A 24,689-nucleotide genomic window follows, 5' to 3' on the forward strand; every position below is an offset into this window, starting at 1 on the left:
GGTCAGTAACGACCACCTTCGCTCCTGTACCTCCTGTGGCTTCCGCCATCAGGCAGCAGCTCTTCATAGGGCAGCCCGTCCTTCCCAAGGCAGAGGCGGAGAGGAGACCCCTGGTAATTGGACTGAGCCTGTCCAGCCTGGAGCTCTGTTGTGCCTCCCGAGGTCTGTATTTGGGGAGCAGATGTACCTTCTCATAGTGTCTTCCTGGCACTAGGAGCAGGGGCCTGGGATTTGCTGCTTCTCCCCCAGGGGGGTCCCCTCTTTTCAGCACTTTTGACACTTGGAGACCCAACCCTGTTACGCGGCAGGTGGTGGGCATGTGTGCGCGCTCACCCCCTTCCCACTGCTCTGCCAGCGCCCTCTGCCCTCCGGGCCCTGCCTTCCCAGCCCCAACTTGGGACCAAAGTGAACCGTGGGATCACGGTTGGAGCACTCGAGTGACCCTTGTCCATAGCGCTTCCTTAGGCCCAGTGACACTAGCCCCGGGGGGTGGGGTCGGTGGTGCTTAAAGAGGAAGGGACCAGTATAGCAATTAGCCAGGGACCCACCCCCTCCATCGGGCCTGTGCAGGGGCGTGGGGACTCCTAAGGGGCCAAAGGCCTAGGCTAGTTCACAGCCGCTGCCCACTTGCTCACACCTGGCCACGTGCACGCCCCTAGATGCAGATTGCTTTGAACTTCAGTGCTTTTCAACTTGGTTTTCTTTGTGCTGATTTAAAAGTGGTTTAATGAGGAAAAAACTGGGAGGACCCTGGGAGGATCCTTTGCTTCTCCTGGAACTGTAAAAGCATTGCCGAGGAATCGCTCTCGCTCCACTTTCCTGTCCACGCCGCCCGAAGCCAGGCCGGGATACTCGTGGCCACGTCGGTGCAGCGGCGTGTGTTGGAGGCGCTGCGTGCGGGGAGGGTACCTGGACCCTGGCCAAGCTGCTCCTTCCCGCCCGCTTGTCAGGTTGTGTCTGTCCAATAAAGCCGCTAAAACTCAGCGTGTCTGCGTCTCTGTGTCACCCCGCGGCTCCGGAAGCCAGGCGGCCCGCCTGCCCCGGGCCGTTCCTCCTCCCCGGCCCGTGCGCTCCTCCACGACCGCATGGCGGACGCCGCAGGCGGCTTCGCTCTTGGCGCCAGTTCCGCCTTTGGATCCGCCAATGGCCAGCTGACCCGCGGGCCCAATCGCGATCCCCATAGCAACCGGGCGCGCTCGGACTCTCATTGGCTACGTCCTCCAGAGCTGCGCCCCGGCGCCTCGACGCCGGCGTCCGTGCCACGTACGCGGCAGCTGATTGGCCCGCCCGCGCTCACGTCACCGCCGCCCGGGGCCGGCCGAGTCTGGGGCCGCGGCCGTCCAGTCCGCGTCGCATCCGGGTTTGCGGGGCGGGGATACGGCGTCGGGGGTCCCGGGCGGACCAGAGCGCCAGTGGGTCGGCCCGGCGGCTGGAGTGAGTGACAGGGGTCGGCCAGGCGCCGCGGTGCCCCGGAGCGCGGCCTCGGTCTCCGGCCGCCCTTCCGCCGGCGCCATGAAGGCACTGATCCTGGTGGGCGGCTACGGGACGCGCCTGCGGCCGCTGACGCTCAGCACCCCGAAGCCCCTGGTGGACTTCTGCAACAAGCCCATCCTGCTGCACCAGGTGGAGGCGCTGGCCGCGGTGAGGCCCGGTCGGGGAGGACGGCAGGGCGCGGGACGGCCGCGAGCGAGCGGGCTGGGGGCGCCCGCGCCGCCGGCTCAGCGCGGGCGCCCGTGCGGTTCTGCCCACAGGCCGGCGTGGACCATGTGATTCTGGCCGTGAGCTACATGTCCCAGGTGCTGGAAAAGGAGATGAAGGCGCAGGAGCAGCGGGTGAGGCTCGATCCACTCTTGCCCTTCCGTCCGTCCCCACTCCGCCTCCCTCGGGGAGGACCCTGACCCGGCTTCTCCCTTCTAGCTGGGCATCAGAATCTCCATGTCCCACGAAGAGGAGCCTCTGGGCACCGGTCAGTGACGGGGGCGCCCTTGTGGAGAGGCTCAGGGCTGGGACAGGGGTAAGGCCCAGCGTGGATGGCGCCTGCTGAGCCTGGGTGCAGGGCTCCGACCCCGGAAAACGGAGATCTGCTCCCGTCCCCTAGCTGGGCCCCTGGCGCTGGCCCGTGAGCTGCTGTCCGAGACTGCGGACCCTTTCTTCGTCCTCAACAGCGACGTGATCTGCGATTTCCCTTTCCAAGCCATGGTGCAGTTCCACCGGCACCACGGCCAGGAGGGCTCCATTTTGGTAAGGACCAGGCCTGACCTCCCGCCTCCCGGGCCCAGCCTCCCGGCCCCGCCTTGACCTGCCCAGTCCTGGTGAGCGCGGAGCGGGGCAGCCTCTCAGCACTGGGGCACAGCCCGAGGGTCAGGACAGCCCGTGCCCAGGCCTGACCCCCCTGCACGCAGGTGACCAGAGTGGAGGAGCCCTCCAAGTACGGCGTGGTGGTGTGCGAGGCCGACACCGGCCGCATCCACCGCTTCGTGGAGAAGCCGCAGGTGTTTGTGTCCAACAAGATCAACGCGGGCATGTACATCCTGAGCCCCGCCGTGCTGCGGCGCATCCAGGTGCGCGGGGCGCTCGGAGGCCGGGGGGCGGCCGCGCCCCGCCCCGCCCCTGCTCACGCGCTCCCCCCACAGCTGCGGCCCACGTCCATCGAGAAGGAGGTCTTCCCGGTCATGGCCGAGGAGGGGCAGCTGTACGCCATGGAGCTGCAGGGTGAGGCAGGCGGCCCGGGGCGGGGGGCCGGTGGCGGGGCTGAGCCTGACGCACTCCCGCCCTGCAGGCTTCTGGATGGACATCGGGCAGCCCAAGGATTTCCTCACCGGCATGTGCCTCTTCCTGCAGTCGCTGCGGCAGAAGCAGCCTGAGCAGCTGTGCTCGGGCCCCGGCATCGTGGGCAACGTGCTGGTGGTGAGCCCCGGCCCCGCCCACCGCTCACCCCTCGGCCTCGGGGACAAAGCCCCACGCGTGCTTTCCCCCCGCCCCGTCCTAGGACCCGAGCGCCCGCATCGGCCAGAACTGCAGCATCGGCCCCAACGTGAGCCTGGGCCCCGGCGTGGTGGTGGAGGACGGCGTGTGCATCCGGCGCTGCACGGTGCTGCGCGACGCCCACATCCGCTCCCACTCCTGGCTCGAGTCCTGCATCGTGGGCTGGCGCTGCCGCGTGGGCCAGTGGGTGAGCGGCGGGCGGGGCCGCCGGGCGGGGGCGGGGCCGCCGGGCGGGGGCGGGGCCGGGGGCGGGGCCTCCCTGACAGCTGCCTCCCCAGGTCCGAATGGAGAACGTGACGGTGCTGGGAGAGGACGTCATCGTCAACGACGAGCTCTACCTCAACGGGGCCAGCGTGCTGCCCCACAAGTCCATCGGCGACTCGGTGCCGGAGCCGCGCATCATCATGTGAGGGCTGGCCGAGCCCACATCGGCCAGGGGCACTGGCCTGGGCGTCACGGGCCCCGGACTCACCACCTGTCTGGGAGCTGGACAAGGTGGAAGCAGTTGGACACCTGCTTCTGTGGACACAAACCGGGCGGGGTCCTTGTGGGTACCCCCAGCCCACCCCCTCAAGAAGGCCGGGCGGGCTGTTGAATAATAATTTAATGCTCACGTGGCCCTGACTGCAGTGCGGGCTGGGCTCCCACCACGGGGACACTCGGGGGTGGGGGTGGGGGGGTGGGGGTGGGGAGGGGGTGGGGGTGGGGAGGGGGTGGGGGTGGGGGGGGGTGGCTGGCAAGAGGAGCTCATACATAGGGCCCAGCTGGGTGTGGACGCAGACTAGGCCGCCGAGGAGGTGGCGCCCCCGCCGCCAGCCTTCCAGTCCTCCACCGCCGTGATGGTGGCTTTGCAGAAGAAGCAGTCCTTGTTGTTCATCAAGTGCTGGTTGATGCAGGCTCTGCAACGGGAGGGAGAGGGCCGGTGTTCCTTGGCCCCCGTCTGCCTCCTGCCGGGGGTGGGGGGGGCCCGCACTTACTTGCAGGACTTGTGGCCACAGGGCTGGAACACGGCCGAGATGGGGTGCGCGTAGCAGATGGGGCAGAGGTCCTCCTCGCTGGTGGGCTGCGGGGAGCACAGGGCACAGTGAACACACAGGCCTCAGCACAGCCCTGCCTCAGGCGCCGGCTGGCCCGGGGGCCCACTCACCAGTGAGGCCGCAGCGGCCTGGGCAGACGCAGCCGTCAGGTGCGCCAGCATCTGCTCCACCTGGGCCAGCTCCTCGCTGCTGATGTAGTCCGTGTCTGGGGGGTGACAAGTGTCAGGCCCACTGTGGTCCCGGAACCCAGGCCTCCTGACACCCCAGCCTGGGCCAGTGAGGTTCCCACCCAACCCCCAGTCCGCTGCACTGCCACTCACAGCTCTGGAGGGAGAAGCGCTTCCGGTCAGGGGCGGGCAGGGCCGTGCCAGGGGCGGGGGGCTCCGCGTGCCCCAGAAGGTAGCGGATGGAGCGGAGCTGGAAGCAGGGGTCCGCCAGGAGCACCGACGTGGCTTTCTCCCTCCTGGGTGGGAGGGTGCAGGGGGCTGGGCTGGAGGAGCTACTGGAGCGGGTGGGTGGCATCCAGCCCGCCCCATACATGCCAGCTTCTACCCCCATCAAAGGTCCCGTCCCCTGTAAGGGCTCAGGGCGCCACCAGCAGGCAGTATTCGTGGGCCTTTCAGAGGTGGCCCGGCCCGGCCCGGCCCCGCGGAGAGCCTGCCCCGCCCCCTCGGCGGCAGCCAATGGGAGCCTGCAGCCCCGCCCCCGCCCCCTCGGCAGCAGCCAATGGAAGGCTGCGGCCCCGCCCCCGGGCGGTCCCTCCCGGGAGTACTTAGGCCGAGTGCCCGGGGCACTCAGAAGCCGGGAAACCCAAGAAGGCGCGGAGAGGAGCGGGCCGCTGTGCGGGCGCAGTTCCCTCCTGCCTCCCGGGCCGCCGGCGGAGCAGAGCGGGGAGTCCCGGGGCCGCGCCCCGCCATGGCCCGGCAGGCGGTGCTGGGCGCCCTGCTGTGCGCGCTGCGCGCCGGCGCGGGCAGCCCGGACCCCGAGGGCGCCTGGCCCGCGGCGCCCCTGCGCTGTCCAGGCAGATGCGTCTGCGCCGCTGACCTGCTGAGCTGCGCGGGCCTCGGGCTGCAGGACGCGCCGGCGGAGCTCCCCGCGGCGGCCGCCGACATCGACCTGAGCCACAACGCGCTGCAGCGCCTGCGGCCCGGCTGGCTCGCGCCCCTCGCCCGGCTGCGCGCCCTGAGCCTGGGGCACAACCAGCTGGCAGCCCTGGGGCGCGGCGCCTTCGCTAACGCCAGCGGCCTGCGGCGGCTCGACCTGTCTTCCAACGCGCTGCGGGCGCTCGGCCGCCACGACCTGGGCGGGCTGGGCGCGCTGGAGACGCTGCTGCTGTTCGACAACCGCCTGGCGCACCTGGACCCGCTGGCCTTCCGGGGCCTGGGCGCGCTCCGCCGCCTCTACCTGGGCTGCAACGAGCTGGCCGCCTTCTCCTTCGACAGCCTGCACGGCCTCAGCGCCAGCCGCCTCCGCACGCTGGACCTCTCCTCCAACCGCCTGGCCCGCGCCCCCGTGCCCGCCCTGGCCGCGCTGCCCGCCTTCCTCAAGGACGGCCTCTACCTGCACGACAACCCGCTGCCCTGCGACTGCCGCCTCCTCCGCCTGCTGCAGCGCTGGCGCCAGCGCGGGCTCAGCGCCGTGAGCGACTTCGCCCGCGAGTACACGTGCCTGGCCTTCCGGGTGCCCAGCTCCCGCGTGCGCCTCTTCGCGCACAGCCGCGTCTTCGAGAACTGCTCCGAGCCCCCGGGCGGCCTGGAGCGGCCGGAGCAGCAGCGGGAGGTGCAGGTGGGCGCGGGCCTGACGCTGCACTGCCACGCCAGCGCCCCCGCCCGGCGCGTGGCCTGGGTCTCCCCGCAGGGGGAGCTGCTGCTGCCGCCCGGGGCCTACGACCGCAGCATCGAGGTGCTGCCCAACGGCACCCTGGTCATCGCCAGCGTGCAGACGTGGCACGAGGGCGTCTTCGTGTGCCTGGCCACCGGGCCCGGCCTGCAGCACAACCAGACGCACGAGTTCAACGTGAGCGTGCACTACCCGCAGCCGGCGCCCGAGGCCTTCAACACGGGCTACACCACGCTGCTGGGCTGCGTGGTGGGCCTGGTGCTGGTGCTGCTCTACCTGTTCGCCCCGCCCTGCCCCGGCTGCCGCCGCTGCTCCCGGCGCACCTGCTGCTGCCGCCGCCGCGGGCCCCGCACGCCCAGCCCGCTGCAGCAGCTGAGCGCGCAGTCCTCTGTGCTCAGCGCCACGCCGCCCGACGCCCCCAGCCGCAAGGCCAGCGTGCACAAGCACGTGGTGTTCCTGGAGCCGGGCCGGAGGGGCCTGGACGGCCGCGTGCAGCTGGCGGTGGCCGAGGACTTCGATCTCTACACCCCCGTGGGCCTGCGGTTCAAGGTCGGCTCCGAGTCCAGCTCCACGGGCTCCGAGGGGCTGTGATGCCCCAGCCGCCCGGCCCCGCCTGCTGCCTGCCCGCTCCCTGCTGCCCAGAGCTCCCAGGAGCTGGGGGGCCCTCACTGGGGCCCTCGGCAGGGAGCCGGTGGGCCTTTCCTGGAGACCGAGGCCACGGGAGAGCCTGGCCTGGAGCGGGCAGTGAGGGAGGGAGCGAGTGGGCGGGGTGACCTGGCCCATCTCCAGGCGAAGAGGAAGCACCCTCCCCCGTAACAGGCCCCGCGCACATCCGACCTCCTTCTCAAGTGGCCTCTCCTGTGCCCAGGGCCTCGCAGGCCGTGGGGCAGCCTCTCCCGGCTCAGCACAGGGAGGGCACGGAGGCCGAGCAGAGGGCGGGGCGCACTGCAGGCCCTGGAGGCTCCGCTCCGCTTCATCTAATGGCCGAGGGCCGGCCTCGCCTCCCGCGGGGCAGGGCAGCTGGGAACCTGGGGAGTGAGCAGAGCTGGGGCCGCTCCGGGCCTGGATGGACCGTCACAAGTTTCCTAATAAAGCCGGACCCCGCGGAGCCCCCAGACACGTGTGCTCAGTCTGTCTCGGCAGCGCCGTCCCGACATCACAGGCGCCCAGCCCTGCCTGAGGCTCTGACGTGGGGTCCCTGCTTCTACTCAGCTGCTACTGCCACCGATTCATGCATTGCAGCCCTCAGCCGTGGTACCCCAGACCTGCCCGAGGCCCATCTCTGAGACGAGGAGGCAGAACTGCCAGGAGCCCTGTGCAGTCCCAGGGCCCCACCCCCCACTCACCCTGCACAGCCCCACGGGGGACCCCCACCCCCACACTCACCCTGCACAGCCCCACGGGAGCCCCCCACCCCCACACTCACCCTGCACAGCCCCACAGGGCCCCCACCCCCCACTCACCCTGCACAGCCCCACAGGGCCCCCACCCCCCACTCACCCTGCACAGCCCCCCACCCCCACACTCACCCTGCACAGCCCCACGGGGCCCCCACCCCCGCACTCACCCTGCACAGCCCCACGGGAGCCCCCCACCCCCGCACTCACCCTGCACAGCCCCACGGGGGACCCCACCCCCACACTCACCCTGCACAGCCCCACGGGAGCCCCCCACCCCCACACTCACCCTGCACAGCCCCACAGGGCCCCCACCCCCACACCCTGCACAGCCCCACAGGGCCCCCACCCCCCACTCACCCTGCACAGCCCCTCGGGCCCCCACCCCGCACTCACCCCGCACAGCCCCTCGGGCCCCCACCCCGCACTCACCCCGCGGCGGGGCCGTGCACCAGCAGCCGCACCAGGATGCCCGTCACGGCCACCAGGATGGGGTAGTGGTCCACGCTCTCCAGGCCTGGGGAGGGGAGGGGTGAGCCGCCCGTGCTGGGCGCCCAGCAGTGCCAACCTCCCACCCGCCGGGCCGAGGCTGGGTGCCCGCCGGCTGTCCGGCCGAGGGGCGGCCCCGGTCCTCACCGGGCAGCCACAGGGTGACCACGCGGTCGAAGAGGTTCCTCTCGGCCGTCACGCGGTTCAGCACCTGGTTCAGCAGCTGCGGGGGCGGCAGTGTTGGCGGCCGGGCTCCCCGGCCCCCCCCCGGCCTCCAGGCCCCCCCCCGGCCCCCAGCCCCCCTGGCCCCCCCGGCTCTCGGCTCCCCGCCCCCCCCCCCGGCCCCCTGGCCACCCCCCGGCCCCCGGGCCCCCGCCCCCCGCCTGGCAGACCCACCTGGGCGAGCCGCTGCAGCAGCATCTCGGAGGTGGGCTGGGCCGAGTCCAGGAAGACCTCGGGCACCAGGGTCACGGTCATCTCCAGGACGCGCAGCAGGCTGACCGACAGGTCGAAGCAGGTGGCGCACACCTTGAGCTGCCGCGTGTCCACGAAGTTCCGCTCCAGGCGCTCCACGGCCTGCTGGATCTGAGCGCCAGGGGTCAGCGGGCGGGGGCCAGCGGGCCGGGGGTCAGCGGGCGGGGGCCAGCGGGCGGGGGTCAGCGGGCCGGGGGTCAGCGGGCCGGGGGTCAGCGGGTCAGGGGTCAGCGGGCGGGGGTCAGCGGGCGGGGGTCAGCGGGTCGGGGGTCAGCGGGCGGGGGTCAGCGGGTGGGGGTCAGCGGGCCGGGGGTCAGCGGGTCGGGGGTCAGCGCCGGCCCCCGCCCACACGCCCCGGGCCCACCTCCTGGATCATGCCGATGAACTCCGAGAAGGCCCAGTTGAGCTGGTTGAGGACGCTGTTGAGGAAGCTGGGCGCCACCTCGGGGTCCTGGCACAGCAGGTCCGCCATGTGCTGCTGCAGCAGGAGGGAGGGGCAGGGCTCTGCGGGCGGGGGGGGGGGGGGGGAGGGGGGCAGTCAGGAGGGAGGGGCAGGGCTCTGCGGGCGGGGGGGGGAGGGGGGCAGTCAGGAGGGAGGGGCAGGGCTCTGCGGGGGGGGGGGGGGGAGGGGGGCAGTCAGGAGGGAGGGGCAGGGCTCTGCGGGCGGGGGGGGGGGAGGGGGGCAGTCAGGAGGGAGGGGCAGGGCTCTGCGGGCGGGGGGGGGAGGGGGCAGTCAGGAGGGAGGGGCAGGGCTCTGCGGGCGGGGGGGCGGGGAGGGGGGCAGTCAGGCTGGGGGCCGGAAGACGGCTCGGGATGCTCGGGCCGAGGGCGAGGACAGACCCTCTGCGGAGCCGCGGGCCCGGCACGTCCTTGGCCATGGGTGCAAGGAGAGCGAGGCCGGCGGAAACCGGAGCCGCCTGCTGGGCCGAGGCCAGCTCCCTCCAGAGCCTCCGGTGCCCGGCCGCCCTCCGCGCCCTTGGCCGGCCTGGCCCGGGGCTGAGGGGGTGGGCGGCAGGCCTGGCGACGGGCGGCAGGAACTGGAGCCCGCAGCCTCCGCGGGTCCCTCCCAGCAGATCAATAGCAGCCGCAGCCGCAGGCCCGAGGCCCCTGCCCTCCACGGCAGCTCCATTCCACCCTCCGAGCGGCCGAGGCCACGGCCAGAGCTCCCCAAGGCAGAGCCGCCGGGCGGGCCGGGGAGAGCCACCGGGCGGGCCGGGGGGTGCGCACGCGCGGCAGGCGGACAGGCCGGGCCGACGCCGGCTGTGCCAGACCAGGGCCCGGGCAGCACAGCGCCTGCGCCGACCAACGCCCCGCCCCAGCCCCAGCCCCCGGGCCGCCCGCCTGCCGTGCCCTGACGCGGGCATTCCGGCCGGGGCAGAGCGGGCCCAGGCCAGGGAGCACCTGGAAGGCGGTCCCAGGACTGACCCGGGGCGGGAGCGAGGACCGGGGGAACGCCCCGGGAGCCGGGAGCCGGGAGCCGGGAGCCGGGGGCACTCACTCTGCAGGCTGGGCAGGTTGGCGTCCTCGGGTTTGACCTTCAGCAGGTGCGGCAGCCGTGTGTAGCGGTACCCGAACCCACAGCCCTGCGGCGGGCGGGCGGGCGGGCGCGGTCAGTGCGGGCCCTTCGCCGCGGCCGGGCCCGCCCCCTCCCGCCCCGCCCCCGGCCCCTCACCTTCCAGAGCCGCACCAGGATCCAGTTGGTCTGCGCCCAGGGCCGCTGCTCGTAGGGAGCCAGGAGGCTCCTCACCATGGCAACGCGCCTGGGGGGGGTAAGGGGGGCACAGGTGAGGCCCGGGGGCTGTATGGGGGGGGGCACAGGTGAGGCCCGGGGGCTGTGCGGGCGGAGACGGCCCTCCCCCCGCACTCACTGCTCCTCGGGGATGCGCTCCACAGCCCGCAGCGAGTGAGGGTAGCAGACGTAGCTGGCCAGCGCCTGCATCAGCGAGTCCCGGATGTCTGTGGGGGGAGGGGCTCAGCGGGGTCCTCGGGCCCACCCGGCCACGCCCATGCAGCAAACAGCCAGCCAGATACACCCCCCATCCCCACCCCCCCACCCCCATCTCCATCCCACCCCCATCCCCACCCCACCCCCAATCCCACCGCCATCCCATCCCCACCTCCATCCCACCCGCATCGCCCCCCCCCCCTCCAGCCTCTGCGGGGCCCTCACCAGTGCCCACGATGCGTGTGTCGGCGAAGTGCTTGGCCAGGATGGCAGCCAGGCGGGTCAGGGTCTCCTCATAGCCTGCGGGGGGGGGGGGGCAGCAGGCTGAGGGCTGCGGAGCTGGCTCCCGGGTGGGTCTGGGCCTCGGGACCTCCAGGCTCAGCCTCAGCGACGGTAAACGGCTGAGGCCGGACTCGCTGTGGGGTGGGTCCCGGCGGGGTGCTAGCCGAGCCCACCCCTCGATGCTCAGCAGTCAGAGCCCCGGCACCTACAGCGCTGCCTGAGGAGGGCTTCACCGGGTCCGAGGGAGGGCAGCCCGCAGCCCGACCCAGCCGTAGCCACCCCCCAGCCGGGAACCAGGGTCTGCGCGAAGCTGCGGTTCCCGCGTGGCCCCCCTCACTGTGATCTACGGCGACAGCACCACACCCCGGGGCAGTGCCAGGCGCTGGGGAGGCACCAGGAGGAAGTGAGAGCAGGATCCGTCTGGTGCCCCCTCCCCGCGCCAGCGAGGGGCTGCTGGGCTCGGGGGCACAGGCCGGGCTCCAGCGCGCGGTGCTGGCAAGTGCGGTCCGAGCCGGCCGGGCGGAGCAGGAGCCGCTGGCTTACCAAGCTCAGACCAGGCTCCCCAGGCCCCACCCGCCCGCCCTCCCGCTGGGCCCTCACCGGGAGCTGCCCCAGGCCCCGCCCGCCCTCCCGCTGGGCCCTCACCCAGGCTCCCCAGGCCCCGCCCGCCCTCCCGCTGGGCCCTCACCCAGGCTCCCCAGGCCCCGCCCGCCCTCCCGCTGGGCCCTCACCGGGAGCTGCCCCAGACCCCGCCCACCCTTGCGCTGGGCCCTCACCCGGGCTCCCCAGGCCCTGCCCACCCGCCCTCGCGCTGGGCTCACCTGGGAGCTGCTCCAGGCTATGCACGGGCCCGAAGTAGTTCTTGAGGGCACTGTAGCTGTTGATGGCCACGCTCAGGTAGAACTCGGGCAGGAAGGCGAAGAGTGAGCCGGTGCGGTCGCTGTGCTCGATGGTGCGCAGGCAGACGCGCAGCAGCCAGTAGATGTCCAGCATCTTCTCCTGCGGGGGCACGGCTGCTGGTGGGCTCCCGGGCGCGGCTGGCACCGAGAACGCGCCCAGGAGGCCGGCAGGCAGAGGCGCTCTGCGGAGGGCGCCATGAGCAGACGCCAGGAGGCCTGCTTTCTCCACCGAGAGCCCGGCGGGTTCCAGAGAGATCGAGCCCAAGAGCCGCGCGGAACCTCAAGGACACCAGCCGCCAAAGCCACCTGGACAGAGCCCGCCGGCCTCACACCGGAGCCCACCGCCTGCCCCAGCGGCCAGAGCCGCGCCACCCATGGCGTCCGGGCAGACAGGCCGGTGCGGACGCACGTTCAGACTCTGCGACAGGAGCCGGCGGTGCGGCAGCACCTCGAGCAGCTCACCCCAGAGCGGCCGATTCCGCTTCTGAGCACAACCCACCCCTGGAGCCCACAGCGCCAGGCTGTCAGGGACGAACAAGGTGGCACGGACAACGCACCCGGGCCCCTCGGCCTGCAGCTGGCCCGGCCCCGGTGATGTGCGGGCGGCAGACCAGCGCCGTGGCTCTGGATGCGGGCCGATGCTGGCTGCGGGCGGGGGCGGCGGGGGCGGCGGGGGCGGCAGGGAGGGGCTCAGTGGGTGAGTGTCAGGTTGGGCAGTAAACATGCTCTGGAGGTCTATTCACACCGACGAAAGCACTGACCACCGAGCTGAACCCGGAGGTGACCGAGGCGCTGAGCGGGGTTTGACTGCGGCTGTGAAGGTGACGGCACAGCTGGCTGATGCTCCGCGAGGAGCGCCAGCCTCGAACCCGGAGCCAGGACTGCTGCCTCGGGGCACGTGCCGGGCTGCGGCTCAGCCCGGGGAGCAGAGGGAGCTCGCCTCTGTCCACCCTCAAAGCCGCTCCGGGGGCCTGGCCTCTCTGCCCGCTCCGGGGGCGTGGCCTCTCTGCCCGCTCCGGAGGGCCCCTGGCGTCGGGCGCACTGGACCCCGGCCGGGCTGGTCACTGATGGCGGAGCGTGAGCGAGCAGAGAGCGAGCCGGTGTCTGCGAGGAGCTGCCGGCCGGGGTGCGGCTGGGAGGGGCCGGAGCCCGCGGGCCGGAGGGAGGCGCAGGGAGCAGGCAGCGGGGACAGACTGCTCCCTGCAGTGTCTGAGCCGGGGGCCTGGGGGCTGAGGTTCCGGGAAGCAGGGTGGGGGGGGGGGGTAGTGTGTGTGCCGAGGCCCAGGCGGCAGGGGCACTGAGGCTGCCAGCCTGTGCCCAGGGGCTGGAGGGCGGGGCTGCCAGCCGGCCCCCGCTCACCTGGGAGTAGACAGTGGCGTGGACCCAGGCCAGGCGGCGGCTCAGGTGGTCCAGCTTTTCCGAGAAAACTTTCTGGCTCTTGGTCAGCTCCTCCAGGATGTCCTTCCTCTGCCGAGGAGAAGGCGGTCAGGACGGGCCGCGCCCACGGCCTCGGGCCCCATGGTGGCCTGGGTGCAAAGGGGTGACCCCCTCTGCCTGCCCGCGGTGAGCCAGCAGGCCGCGGGCGGGTGCGCTGGGGGCTGGGCATGGCTGGGCAGCCCGGGCGCGATGGCCGCAGGCAGCTGGGCCGGCCCTGCCCGGCGGTGAGCCGCGGAGGGCCCCGGGGGGGACGGCCCGGCGCTTCCTGCTGATGCTGCAAGTGCCAGGAGCGCTCAGGCAGATCCATAATTGATGAGGACGGAGGGTGTGCCGAGCACTTAGCGCGGGCGGGCGCCTTGGCACAGCACGGCGGGCGATGGGCTCGGAGTGTGCCGGCCTGGTGCCAGCCCCCGCTGACGGGCTCCGGTCCGGGCGGGGGCGGGGCGAGAAAACTGCTGAGGTCACCCCGGCAGCCGGGCAGGTTTCCTCGGCCGACCTCGGACCCCGGCGGGCAGGCCGCCTGCACACACCCCTCCCGCCCGCACACGCTCACCCGCTGGGGGCACCGGCGCAGCTTGTCCTCCGTGCTCCTCAGCGCCGCCGCGTACTCGTTGACGTCGTCGGACACCCCCACCATCTGGAGGGACAGCCACGGTGACCGCCGGCCGGCCCGACGCACGGCGGGCGTGTACACTCAACGCGCGCACACACATATACACGTGCACACACGCACACACACACACCAGGCCGCACACACGCGCACCGGCGTGCACAGCCCTGCCCCGGCGGACCTTGCCCAGCTGCTGGTGCACGCTGAGGTTGTACATCATCACGGTGCCGTCCAGCACCTCCAGCAGCGAGTTCTCGGTGAGGGGCTGCTCCGGCTCCTCGGGGGGCCGCCCCAGCAGCAGGCCCTCGTTCCAGTGGCTGCCCTCGACTGGAGGGGGGGGCAGTTAGGCCGGCCGCCCGAGAGGAGGGAGGCCGGGGGAGGGAGGCCGGGCGGGCGGCTCCGGACCTATTTCTGTGCCATCGATCTGCCTGGCGTGTACTTCCCTCGCCCTTGAGGCTGCGGGGCTGGAGGCGGTGGGGGCGGGGGGGGAGCAGGGGGGTGTCTCGTAGGGACTGCACGGGGGGGCCCTCGACGCCCGACACCTACTGTCCTCGCGGGTCCTCTGCTCGGCACTCAGCGTGCGGACCTTCACCTTCTCGGCGGTGCTCAGAGGCCGCCGGGGGGTCATCAGGGTCACGGCCGCGGTGCTGAGGAAGCGGTTGGCTCGGCCCAGGGTTGGGGAGCTGAGCCAGCCGGGCCGGGGCAGGGGCAGGGCGCCCCCAATGGCCAGGGCCTGCAAGGGGCGCTGTGGGAGAGGCGGCCGAGCCGTCAGCTCCCGGAGGGCATGTGCGGCCCGCCTCGGAGAGGGGAGCGCCCGCCCTCCCCGCGCACCGGGGCCGCGGCCGGGGCCGGCTCCTGGTCCTCGTCCAGGTCGTCCATGGTGGCCGCCTGCAGCTCCAGGGCGTCGATCAGGATGTTGGCCTTGGACGCCAGGTCATCTGGGGGGAGGGCAGGCTCAGGCCCGTGGAGGGCGAGGGTCCCGGCCGGGCAGGGTCTGGCAGGGCCCACTGGCCTCCGCGCCCGCGGCCCACCTGCACGTGCCCCGTGCACCGGGGACTCCGCTTGTGGAGACTGGGTAGCAGGGCACCCCGTCACCCCCCCTGCCCCTGTGCCTCGCCAGGGCCCCAGGGTGCCCCCTCTGCCAGCACCCACACCCGCCGCCCTGCAGGGCCCAAGGCCAGAGGCAGCGGCAGAGCAGCCTCTCCCCCAGGCGGTGCTCGGGCGCCCTCTGGTGGGCACGCACGGCAGAGCGGCGCCCTGTGCCCGCCCGGACCGCTCCGGGGCGCACCTTTGAGGGTCTTGCGCAGGTGGGAGAGCAGCCCCCCGAGGCGCTGCTGGTCGAAGTAGTCCACCTTGCCATTGTAGAAGACCTGGGGCGGGACGTAGGCCTCTGCGCGAGGCCGGCGTCAGACCCAGCGCGGCCCCCCGGCGCCACCCCCCCCCCCTCCCCCGGCACATAGCGGGCCCTGGCCACCTCCCACCGCCCCATCTCAGGTCAGTGCCAGCAACAGCACCGCCTGGGGTGAAGGGGAAAATGAGAGCCGCCCCCCCCCGTGGGGGTCCCCCAATGCAGGGCGCCTAAAGGGTGGTGCCCCTCCCAGACTCGGGCCGGCACCTCAGCCCGAGGCGCCCGGACTGCAGGGAGGGCTGGCCGCTGGGCGCCTGTGGGCACCGTCAGCGTGGACGGCTCACAGTCCCCCCCCAGGGCTCCTGCTGGCCCCGCCTGCCCCCCAGGGCTGGCTCTGCCCTGCTGGCCGAGCCCCGCCCGCTCACCCTCGCTGGGGGAGGCGTGGGGGGCGGCGGCCTTGTACTCGTCCCAGCAGCAGCGCAGGGCGGTGACCAGCCGGTGCAGGAAGCAAACCATGTACTCCGGGGGGCACAGCAGGGCCGCGTTCTGCGGGCACAGGGCACAGCCATGGCTACTCCAGCCCAGCCCACGCCTCCCGAGTGCCCGGGTGCTCCTGGGCAGAGGGCGGAGGGCAGGGGCAGGGGACCAGGCTTGGAGGGAGGGAGGCGGCGGAGAGGGGGCAGAAGCCAAGCGCAGAGCCTGCCACCAGCCAGGGCCCCGGCTGCCGCCTGCGACACGCACCCCCCGGCCGCTGGCGTTCTCCTGCAGGAACTTGCGGAACTTGGTCAGGAAGACGTAGCGGGAGGCCTCGCCCTGCGGGCGGAAGGTGAGAGCGACGAGCTGAGGACCCTGCCCAGCTGGACCCGGCCCGCTGTGGGCTGGACCTGCCCGGGCCGCCCGCCCGCCACCCGCCCGGGACCCTCCCCGGCGCGGCTCTCACCCCATTCTCATCCTTGTTGTTCAGCAGCAGCTTCAGGATCTGCACCTGCAGTTCTTCCACCACTGGGGGGGGGGGCACACTGAGCCCGCAGCCCTGCTCTCGGCCGGGGGCAGGAGGGGAGCAGGCCGGGGTGGGGCACCCCGAGCCCAGTGCCCGCGCCCCCGTGTGCACCCCCTGCCACCCGCCAGCCCATGTGCGCCCCCCGCCGCCCCATGTGCGCCCCCGGCCGCCCGCCCGCCTGCTCCCGTGTGCGCCCCCCGCCGCCCGCCCGCCTGCTCCCGTGTGCGCCCCCGGCCGCCCGCCCGGAGGGCCTGACCCTCGATGCGCTTCTTGAGCCTCTGGCAGCCCCGCTCGTAGGCGCGCCTCCGCAGCCGCTCCTCGGCCGTCTCCTCCTGCACCTCCTGGCTGTCCTTGCCCTGGCGGGGCAGGAGGAAGACAGCTGGCTCCTCCCCCTCCCCCAGCCCAGCCGCCCCTCAGACCGCCGCCCGGGCACACCCCCCCAGCCCGGCCGCCCAGCGCCCCCCCCCAGCCCGGCCGCCCCTCAGACCGCCGCCCGGGCACACCCCCCCAGCCCGGCCGCCCAGCGCCCCCCCCCCCAGCCCGGCCGCCCCTCAGACCGCCGCCCGGGCACACCCCCCCAGCCCGGCCGCCCAGCGCCCCCCCCCCCCAGCCCGGCCGCCCCTCAGACCTCCTTGCTGGGGCGCTGGGGCCACCAGGTGGTGGGGATCAGCTGCTGCAGGCCGGCCTCCTCCACGCGCAGCGGGCTCTTGATGTGGAAGAAGACGGCGGAGCGGAGCGCGTCGAAGCTGGACCGTCAAGGCATCTCTGCTGGGTAAGGCCCCGCCCGTCCTCTCCGTCCTCCCGGAAGCTCAGCTCCGTGCCCACTCCGCGTGCCCACCCTCTCCGCGCGCCCCCCCTCCGCGCCCCCCCTCCGCGTGCCCACCACAGTCTCCATGAGCCCCAGAGGGTGTGGCCGTCAGCCCACCTTGCTGGTGCCCATGCGTGTACGTGTGCAGGACAGGCGGCCACAGGGACTGGCGGCCACAGAACAGGCAGCCACAGGGACAGGAGGCCGGGGATAGGCGGCCGGGGACAGGCTGGACAGGGCCTGGTGGCCTCTCCAGGAGGCGGAAGGCCCCAGAGAATAGATCAGCACACTCCTGCCAGGGCCCAGAGCCTCGCTCCCCGCTGTTCTACTTGAGAACCCTCGCCATTCTGCACTTCTAGATCTCGGGAACCCCGACCCGGGTCCCCCACAGCTCCTAGTCGCCCCAGAATCTGTCTGGAGACCCTGCTGGGCCGGCCCCTGTGCGCTCCGGCCCCTGAGCCTCCTGGGCCCGGCAGTAAGGCGAGGATACAGGACGCTGCTCAGCAGGAACTTGCGGGACCGGTCGTGCCTCAGGATGGCCACGGTGAGGCGCAGGTGGAGGATCTGCGGGGCGGGGCGGGGCGGGGAGGGGAGGGTGCTCAGAGGGCGGCGAGGCCAGGGCCCAGCCCCGGGCGGCGGGCGGCGGGCGCGCACCTGCAGGCTGAGGTCGGGGACGATGGGCGAGAAGCGGTAGAGCCGCAGCAGGGCCATCATCAGCTGCCTGAGGCAGTCGTGCACCTCGTAGTCCTGGGGGAGAGCGGCTGCTCAGGCGGCGGCGGCCAGGCTGGCCCTCCCAGGAGCCACCGGCGGCCGAGGCCGAGCCCGCAGCCTCACCTCCATGAAGAGCCACAGGAGGTCCAGGACCTGGCCCACCACGGCCTGCGCCTGCTCAGGGCTGCCCGCCTCCACCAGGCCCAGCAGGAAGCTCGTGAGCACCGACTCCACCAGGTACACCTTGCGCTGCTCGGGGCGGGGGCACCGTGAGGGCGGCCCCATGAGGGCGGCCTTGCACCCACACGGGGCACCGGGCGGGCAGCGGCCAGGCCCACGCACAGCGGGACCCGGGCCCTCAGCCCTCAGATAGCCTGGAGACACAGCTTGCCCTCCGCTGAGACACAGGGCCCCTCCCTCCCCTTCCCCCCTCGGGCTCCGCCAGGCCACTCCCGCCGCCGTGGTCACTGCCCGCACCCACACCCTCACCCTCCCTAGGACCCGCCCTGCGGCCTCTTCCTCACTGGGTGACATCCCTGGGGTGTGAGGGCTCCCCGGGGCCCTCCCTGGGGAGGGGCAGACCCCGGCCCTCACCAGCAGCGGGGCGAAGCGGTGGAAGATGTGGGCCAGCGTGAGCAGCGCCGTGGGCTGGCCCTGCAGCTGCCACCGGGGGCTCTCCTTCTCCAGCAGCCGGCCCTCCTGGGGGAGGGGCTGTGAGGGGGCGGGCGGCAGGAGGCCCCGGCCCCCGGCCCCCCGGCCCCGGCCCTGGCCCCCGGCCGCCGGCCCCCAGCCCCCCGGCCCCCCGGCCCCCGCCCCCCGGCCCCGGCCCTGGCAGCCGGCCCCCGGCCCCCAGCCCCCCAGCCCCCTGGCCCCCGGCCCCCGGCCCCCGGCTCACCACGGGGTCCAGCTCCACGCTGAGCACGGCCCGGAAGCAGCCCAGCAGCCGCTGGGCCCGCACCAGGTCGGCGCGCGGCGGGTCCTGCAGCGGCCGGTAGCCCGCCACGGGGTAGGTGTCACAGTTAAGGCGGCCCGGGCCCCTAACAAGGTCGCTACGGGACTGCTGCCCCCGCCCCGCCCGCCCCGCCCCGCCGAGCTGCGCCCGTCACTCCCAGGCGGCAGGCCCTCGCCCGCCCAGCGCCTCCGCGGAAGGATATCGCAGGGGGCGGCTGCCGAAGTTGAAGGCCACGGACTCCTTGAAGGAGAGGCTGATGGCTGGGAAGTAGGCGATGCCCGGGCCCCGGGACAGGTTCTCGAAGGCGGTGCCCAGCGACTCGCCGTTCCTGGGAGGGAGGGAGGGAGGGAGGCCGGTGGGCCGGCCAGGCCGATGGGCTGCCCCTCAGCCACCTTCCAGGGCCGGGGCGGGCGGCCGGGGGGCATGCCAGGCTGATGGGCTGCCCCTCAGGCCACCCTCCAGGGCCGGGGCGGGCGGCTGGGGGAGAGGCCCAGGCCCGGCGAGGGGGGGGGGGGGGTGCGGGGGGTGGGGGGAGGGGGCAGGAGGCTCACAGGCTGAAGGACAGGGTGCCGGCGTCCAGGTCGATCAGGCAGCTCACGATGTCCCCAGCGGCCCATGCCTGCGGGAGAGGCTCAGATGCAGCCTGAGCCCAGCCTCAGCCCCTCAGGCCGCCGGGGGGGGGGGGGGGGGGGCGTCCTCAGCCCCTTGGGCCGCCCGGGGGGGGGGCCCTCAGCCCTCAGGCTGCCCGGGGGGCGCTCACCTTGCCGTAGTTCGTGGTGGTCACGTTCCACTTGCGCACGCGGTTGCCGTCGTAGGCGTAGGAGTTGTGCGTGTCCCCAACGCCCTCCTGGGAGGGAGGTCAGTGAAGCGGGGGGGGGGGGGGGGGGGGCAGTGGGGAGTGGGGGGCAGTGGGGAGAGGCAGGGGCAGTGGGGGGGAGCCGGGGTAGTGGGGGGGTCTGGGGCGCCCGCACACACCTCCTGATTGAAGCGGCAGGTGATGGTGCACCAGCCGATCTGCATGAGCCCCTGGGAGGAGATGAGCACCTCGTACACCCACTTCCCTGCAAAACACCGAGTCAGGCCGCAGGCGGAACCCGCCCGGCCCGGCCCAGCCCCAGCCCCGCCGCCCGCCGCACCTCTGTACACACAGGTGGTGGAGCGGATGGTGCCGAAGTTGCTGTGGCCGATCACCTGGGGGGAGCAGGGGGAGCGCTCAGGCACTGCTCCCGGAGAACACCGGCCCTGCCGCCCGCCTCCGGGGCCGCGGGGGCGGCCGAGGCCCATGGGCCCATTCTCCCCCCTGCCCCCCACTCCCCACGGCCCGGGCTGGCGTCCCCCAGGAGCAGGCGGGAGGGCTCGTGGCCACGTGGGACGAGACCGGGGCGGGAGGACTTCCAGAGGGATTCGGGGAGTCGGGAGGCTGGGGCTGGACTCCGGGGCAGGCGGGGCTGGCCTCACTCACCCCCAGGAGGTCGTCATCCACCAGCAGCAGCCCCTCGAAGCCGCTCGTGTGGTCCAGGACCACCGTGGAGGGGCCGAGCCGCCCTTCCGCCTGCCCTGGAAGGAGGGTGGGGTCGGGGACCGGATCTGAGCTTGGCAGGGCCCCCCCAGGGCCCACCGGGTCCCGGCCTGGCCCCCAGCCCACCGCAGCCACCGCCATGTACCCTCGCTCTCCTCATCCTCGCTGTCCACCTGTAACAGCTGGTCCAGATGCTCTGGCAGGTTCTGGAAGTTCAGGGGTTTCCTGGGGAGAGCAAGAGGCTGCGAGGGGCCCCCGAGTCCCCGAAACCAGCCCAAGGCCACTAGCCCCCTCCTTCGCCGTCCCCCGAGCTCCGAGGGTGGCGGCCTGGACTGCAGAAGCAGCTGTGTCTGGTCCCGGACCGGGTGCGGGGTCAGGGTGCGGGGTTAGCTGCCGAACTAGAAGCGATGGCGGATGGTGCCACCCAGGGCGCGAACAGGCCTCTAGGCCCAGCTCCGGGCTGCGGGGGCACCCGCCCTGCGGCAGGACGCCGGAGGCCCGGGAGTAACCTGCTCCGGTGCCGGCCCTGCCCGTCCTGAAGGCTGAGCTGACCGTGCCAGGGAGGGAGGGGTCGCCACCTGACCCCCACGTCGTCAGCGCCAAGGCCAGCGAGTGAGCCCTGGACCCCGGCCTCCACCCAGCCAGGGCACCGTGTGGAAGGAGACCCGCCTGGCAGAGTGCGGGCCCAGCCCTCTGAGCTGCGGGCTGGCTGTCCTGTACAACCACAGGGCCAGGAGGGCCTGGCCCGCCTCTGCCCCGCCCTGCCAAACCCTCTCGGCGTGGCCCGGCCCCGCCCCGCCCAGCACAAGGCTCAGAGGAGGGAGGGTGCTGAGCCAGCTCTGCCCTGAGCTCAGCTGCTAAGAATAGAGGGGAAGGGGGGGAGGCAGCGGGTCTCAGGCTGGGCCCACACCCGACTGGGTCAGGGCCCCGACTGCCGGCTCCTGCTCTCCCGCTCTGACCCCCGCTCCTGCCCCACGCGGCCGCCCAAGGACTGGGGTCTGGGAGGGGCCATGGCACCCATCCTCTGGCCAGGCAGGCGGCCCAGCCTCAGGCACCTCGGCTCCTCCCGTGTGGCTGCTCCTGATCCCTGGCCTGGGACTCTGGGGTTGAGCCTCGACCTATGAACCAGGAGGTAACGGTTCAATCCCGATCAGGAGCCAAGGAGTTGTGAGCTCGATCCCCAGTAGGGGGCGTGCAGGAGGCAGCTGGTCCATGCCGCCCTCATTGCTGTGTTTCTGTCCCTCCCTCCCTCTCCTTTCTGAAATCAATAAAAAACAACGGCTGCCGTCAGTCAGGGGGCCCAGGAGGCTCCCGGTTCTTCCCGCCCACACCTGGGCGGGCTGCTCCGGTCTTTTTCTTGTAATACATTTGTACAAATTCGTGCACCAGTGGGGTCCCTCCGCCTGGCCTGAAGGATGGGGCTGAAACCAGCTCTCTGACACCCCTCAGGGGTCCTGGATTGCAAGAGAGAGCAGACCAGAGACCAGGCGAGGGACCCCACCAGCGCACCATCAGGGAGGGAGGGCCGGAGGGCTCCGGGGCATGTCTGACATCTCGCTCAATCCCGATCAGCTGGACTCCAGCAGCAGGCTAATCTACCGATCGGAGCATCTGCCCCCTGGTGGTCAGTGCGCGTTACAGCGAGTGGTTGAACAGCCTTAGCATACCATTAGCATATTACACTTGATTGGTTTTACAGCTAATCAGCAGACCACTAGGCTCTTATTGCAGAGGGTTGATTTTAGAGAGACAGTAAGGAGAGAGAGAAACATTAAAAATGAGAGAGAGTCACTGATTGGCTGCCTCCTGCATGCCCCCACCCTGGGGACTGAGCCCTCAACCGGGCATGTGCCTGACTGACAGGGAATCAAACTGTGACCTCTTGGTTCCTAGGTCAATGCTCACCCCCTGAGCCACGCTGGCCCGGCAGGCTGCCCTGGTCTTATGCCTGGTCTGCAGAGCAGCTGTGGGCAGGTGACCCGAGACGGCCTCTCTGTGCCCTGGCACCGCCCATCTGGCCAACCCCCGCACTGCCTGCCTTTCTGGACTTGCCTGCCCAGGCCCCTGCCCAAATCCCAGCCCAGGCCCAGGCCCCTGCCCAGGCCTCCCGTCCACACAGCCGCTGACCAATGGCCCAGCCACCTGCCCGCCCTCCTGGCAGCCATGGGGGTGGCAGAGGGATCATCTCTGCTGTCACGTGAGGTAGGATCAGACGGCCCTGGAGCAGGCCTGGGCTGGGGCGGGGGCGGGGTGGGCAGCAGCCCCCCAGAAGCAGAATCCCCTTGGCCACCTCAGCCGCTTAAAGGGACAGGCGACAGCGCCGCCCTCGGAGCCTGCCCAGAGCAGAGGCTGCGGAGACAGAGCGGCCGGGCTGGCAGAGGCTGAGCCAGGGTCGCTCGCAGGACGGGGGCGCTCAGCAGCCATCGTAAGCGTGGCCGCGGTTCCAATGCCCGCCTCACGCCCAGCACGGCCCCCAGCTCGGTCCCCCAAGGCACAGCCAAACCAGGCGTGGGAAACACCCGGGTCTGCTGACGGCAAACACCGAGTCAAACTTCCAGGCCCTTTCGGAGCTGAGAGTGTGTACGTGTCTCAGTGGTATGATGGCCTCACAGGTTCCTGCAATTCAAACTCCCTTAAACACAGTGACTGCTGTGAGCCAATCATCCCTATAAAACTTTTTAATAAAGGACGATGGAGACAGAATCCAACCTGACCCACACCGCACAGAGGGTGAGCGGGCGGAGTCCCGGCCTGGGCGCCAGCCGCCTGCCGAGATGCACTGGGTCTGCCGGGTTCCACTTACTTTTATTTATTTTTTTTAAAATATATTTTATTGATTTTGTACAGAGAGGAAGGGAGAGAGATAGAGAGTTAGAAACATCGATGAGAGAGAGTCATCGATCAGCTGCCTCCTGCACACCCCCCACTGGGGATATGCCCGCAACCAAGGTACATGCCCTTGACCAGAATCGAACCCGGGACCTTTCAGTCCCCAAGCCGCCGCTCTATCCATTGAGCCAAACCGGTCCCGGCTGCCGGGTTCCACTTAGACGCACTGAGCTTGCCCGAGGCCGGTGAGGTGCGTACTGAACAGACGCCGGCGGGGGGCCGAGGGCCGGGCAGGGGGAGAGGGACCCTGCTGACCGCAAAGCAGGTGCTGCACTGAGCGCGACCGGAGGGACCTGCACTGCAGAGGGGAGGACAGGGCGGGGCCCGGCCAGGAGCGGCCCTGAGGGAACCCCCGCGCGGCCCCCAGCCTGCGGCGGGCCCTGCGGACGAGGCCGTACCTGCCGGTGGCGTCGGCGAGGTCCGGGGAGAAGACGCGGTACAGGTAGTCCTCCAGCAGCTTCTCCTGCACGAGGCCTGGCCGGGGGAGGGGCAGGGTCAGAGCGGCTCCGCTCTGCGGCCACAGGTCTGCGGCCACAGGGGCGGGAGCCGTCCGGGTGGTGCCTGCCCCGGGGCAGCCGAGGAGCTGCCGCAGGGACCTGGGCCTCGGCCGCCTCTGCCTCTCCCCCCTCCCTCCCTCAGGGAGCCCCCAGCCCCGGCCTCACCTGTGGCCCTGGGTTTCTGGTCCGAGGTCAGCCCGTAGCTCTTGCGGGAGAAAGACAGGTCGGCCCCCTTGGACGCCATCCTTCATGTCCGTGGGCGGCCAGTGTCCTAGGGCTGAGCCAGGCAGAGGTTGTCTATCACCACGAAGCCGGCCAGTGCCCCCATCCCCTCCTCCATGCTCTGGGCAGGAAGGCCTGGGAGCTGAGAGGCCAGGTGCCCGCCCCCTCCCGCACCCACGCTGGGCAGAGGGAGGCAGAGGGAGGGGGCCGTGGAGGACCCCGTGTGACAGGCCCACCCACAGGTCGCCACCATGTCCGGGGCCAGTAGGGGGCCCCACAGAGCAGGGGCCAGATGGGTGTTTGTAAACCAACCCGGGAGATGAACCCAGGGTCCACAGTGGGGCGGCTGGGCACAGCCCATGTACCCCTCTCTGCCACCAGCCACACTGGGCCCGGTCACACTGGGAGACAGGACACCCCCCGGGCGGCCACAGCAGGGCCGGTGCCTTCTGCAGCCACAAGCCCCGGCCAGGCCCTCCTGGGCCCAGACCCCTTCCCTAGGGCGGGTCCCGCTCACACCCCCCAGCCCATCCCGGGCAGGTCCTCCCCCCCCCGCGGCCCAGCCTCCCTGTCCCAGCCTCCCGCCCGCAGGAGCCGCCGGCCACACGTGGCTCTTCGCACGAAATCAAAGTTGGAAAAGCTGAAGCCAACTTCTCAGCCAGGTTAGCCGCTCTCAGGGGCCCGGCGGCCGCGGGGACACAGGACACCGGGCAGCCCCGCAGCCTGGGCCAGAGCCGCCCCCGCCCGCCCCCCGGAGGCAGCGGCAGCCGCTCCCGCAGCTCTTATCGCGGCCGACAGGCCTCCGCCCGCCGCCCCGCCGCCCCGTCGCCCCCCGGGCGCCCTGCCCGCGGCCGCCCACCGCGCAGGTGCGGCGCTGGGACCGGCCCGCGAACCGCCGCCGCCGCCGGGCCGGTGCGGCCGGGGAGCGGGCCTGGCTCTGCCGGCTCCCGCCGCGCCGGCCGCCCGGTCCCGCCGGTCCCGCCGGGGATCCGAGTTCCGATCGGAACCGACCCTCCGGGAGCCAAGGGCGCGGAGGGCAGGCACAGCCCCCCGATCCTGCGCGCGGCCCCAGATCGGGGTCCCCCGGCCGCCCGCCCGCAGCCCGCCCCGCCGGCCCCGCGCCGAGCCCCGCCCGGGCCCCGGAGCCGGGACTCCCGCCGGCGGCCGCCCCCCACTCACCAGCGCCGCCCGCCCGGCTCACAACATCCGCCGCGGCCTCGCTACGGCGCCCGCCGCGGGCCAAACCCCGCGCCGCGCACGCGCGCCGCCGCGCCGCCCGCCGCCAGGGGGCGCTCCGCGCCGGGCCGCTTCCCCGCGGGCCCCGCGCCCCCGCCCGCCGCCTGGACCCT

General features: G+C 72.6%; 3 protein-coding genes across 4 annotated transcripts; 2 read left to right on the forward strand and 1 right to left on the reverse strand.

The window, feature by feature from the left end:
• The first annotated feature begins 1,305 nt into the window (after positions 1-1,305).
• Positions 1,306-3,602, forward strand: GMPPB (GDP-mannose pyrophosphorylase B). The gene is made up of 9 exons (XM_084902428.1): positions 1,306-1,641; positions 1,752-1,832; positions 1,918-1,966; positions 2,099-2,241; positions 2,403-2,561; positions 2,634-2,712; positions 2,780-2,907; positions 2,990-3,172; positions 3,264-3,602. Exons 1-9 carry the CDS (start codon positions 1,513-1,515, stop codon positions 3,393-3,395), a joined length of 1,083 nt encoding a protein of 360 aa, XP_084758554.1. The 5' UTR covers positions 1,306-1,512; the 3' UTR covers positions 3,396-3,602.
• A 144-nt stretch (positions 3,603-3,746) lies between these two features.
• RNF123 (ring finger protein 123) lies at positions 3,747-24,631 on the reverse strand. 2 transcript variants are annotated; one of them, XM_084902381.1, is made up of 39 exons: positions 24,520-24,631; positions 23,284-23,395; positions 23,020-23,095; positions 19,878-19,957; positions 19,676-19,770; positions 19,350-19,404; positions 19,189-19,274; positions 18,974-19,060; positions 18,765-18,832; positions 18,416-18,541; positions 18,157-18,271; positions 17,856-17,960; positions 17,385-17,510; positions 17,205-17,297; positions 17,041-17,114; positions 16,371-16,488; positions 15,999-16,098; positions 15,683-15,744; positions 15,484-15,555; positions 15,168-15,288; positions 14,683-14,784; positions 14,226-14,332; positions 13,941-14,139; positions 13,576-13,721; positions 13,338-13,421; positions 12,707-12,814; positions 11,270-11,447; positions 10,392-10,466; positions 10,090-10,177; positions 9,894-9,981; positions 9,720-9,804; positions 8,586-8,725; positions 8,144-8,332; positions 7,895-7,970; positions 7,691-7,775; positions 4,343-4,485; positions 4,133-4,227; positions 3,963-4,048; positions 3,747-3,884 (listed from the first exon to the last, which is right to left on the reverse strand). In XM_084902381.1, the coding sequence occupies exons 2-39, from the start codon at positions 23,360-23,362 to the stop codon at positions 3,767-3,769; spliced, it is 3,930 nt and encodes a 1,309-aa protein (XP_084758507.1). In that variant the 5' UTR covers positions 23,363-23,395; positions 24,520-24,631; the 3' UTR covers positions 3,747-3,766. The 2 variants fall into 2 exon arrangements, with proteins under 2 accessions (XP_084758507.1, XP_084758506.1); XM_084902380.1 differs by lacking the exon at positions 24,520-24,631 and having other exon boundaries at positions 23,284-23,827.
• AMIGO3 (adhesion molecule with Ig like domain 3) lies at positions 4,938-7,238 on the forward strand (the record flags this gene model as incomplete). The annotated part of the gene is made up of 1 exon (XM_084902429.1): positions 4,938-7,238. The coding sequence occupies one exon, from the start codon at positions 4,938-4,940 to the stop codon at positions 6,450-6,452; it is 1,515 nt and encodes a 504-aa protein (XP_084758555.1). The 3' UTR covers positions 6,453-7,238.
• Positions 24,632-24,689: the final 58 nt, after the last annotated feature.

This window comes from Pipistrellus hanaki (genome assembly GCF_964339955.1).
Source record: "Pipistrellus hanaki genome assembly, chromosome: 13".
Classification (NCBI taxonomy): Eukaryota; Metazoa; Chordata; class Mammalia; order Chiroptera; family Vespertilionidae; genus Pipistrellus; species Pipistrellus hanaki.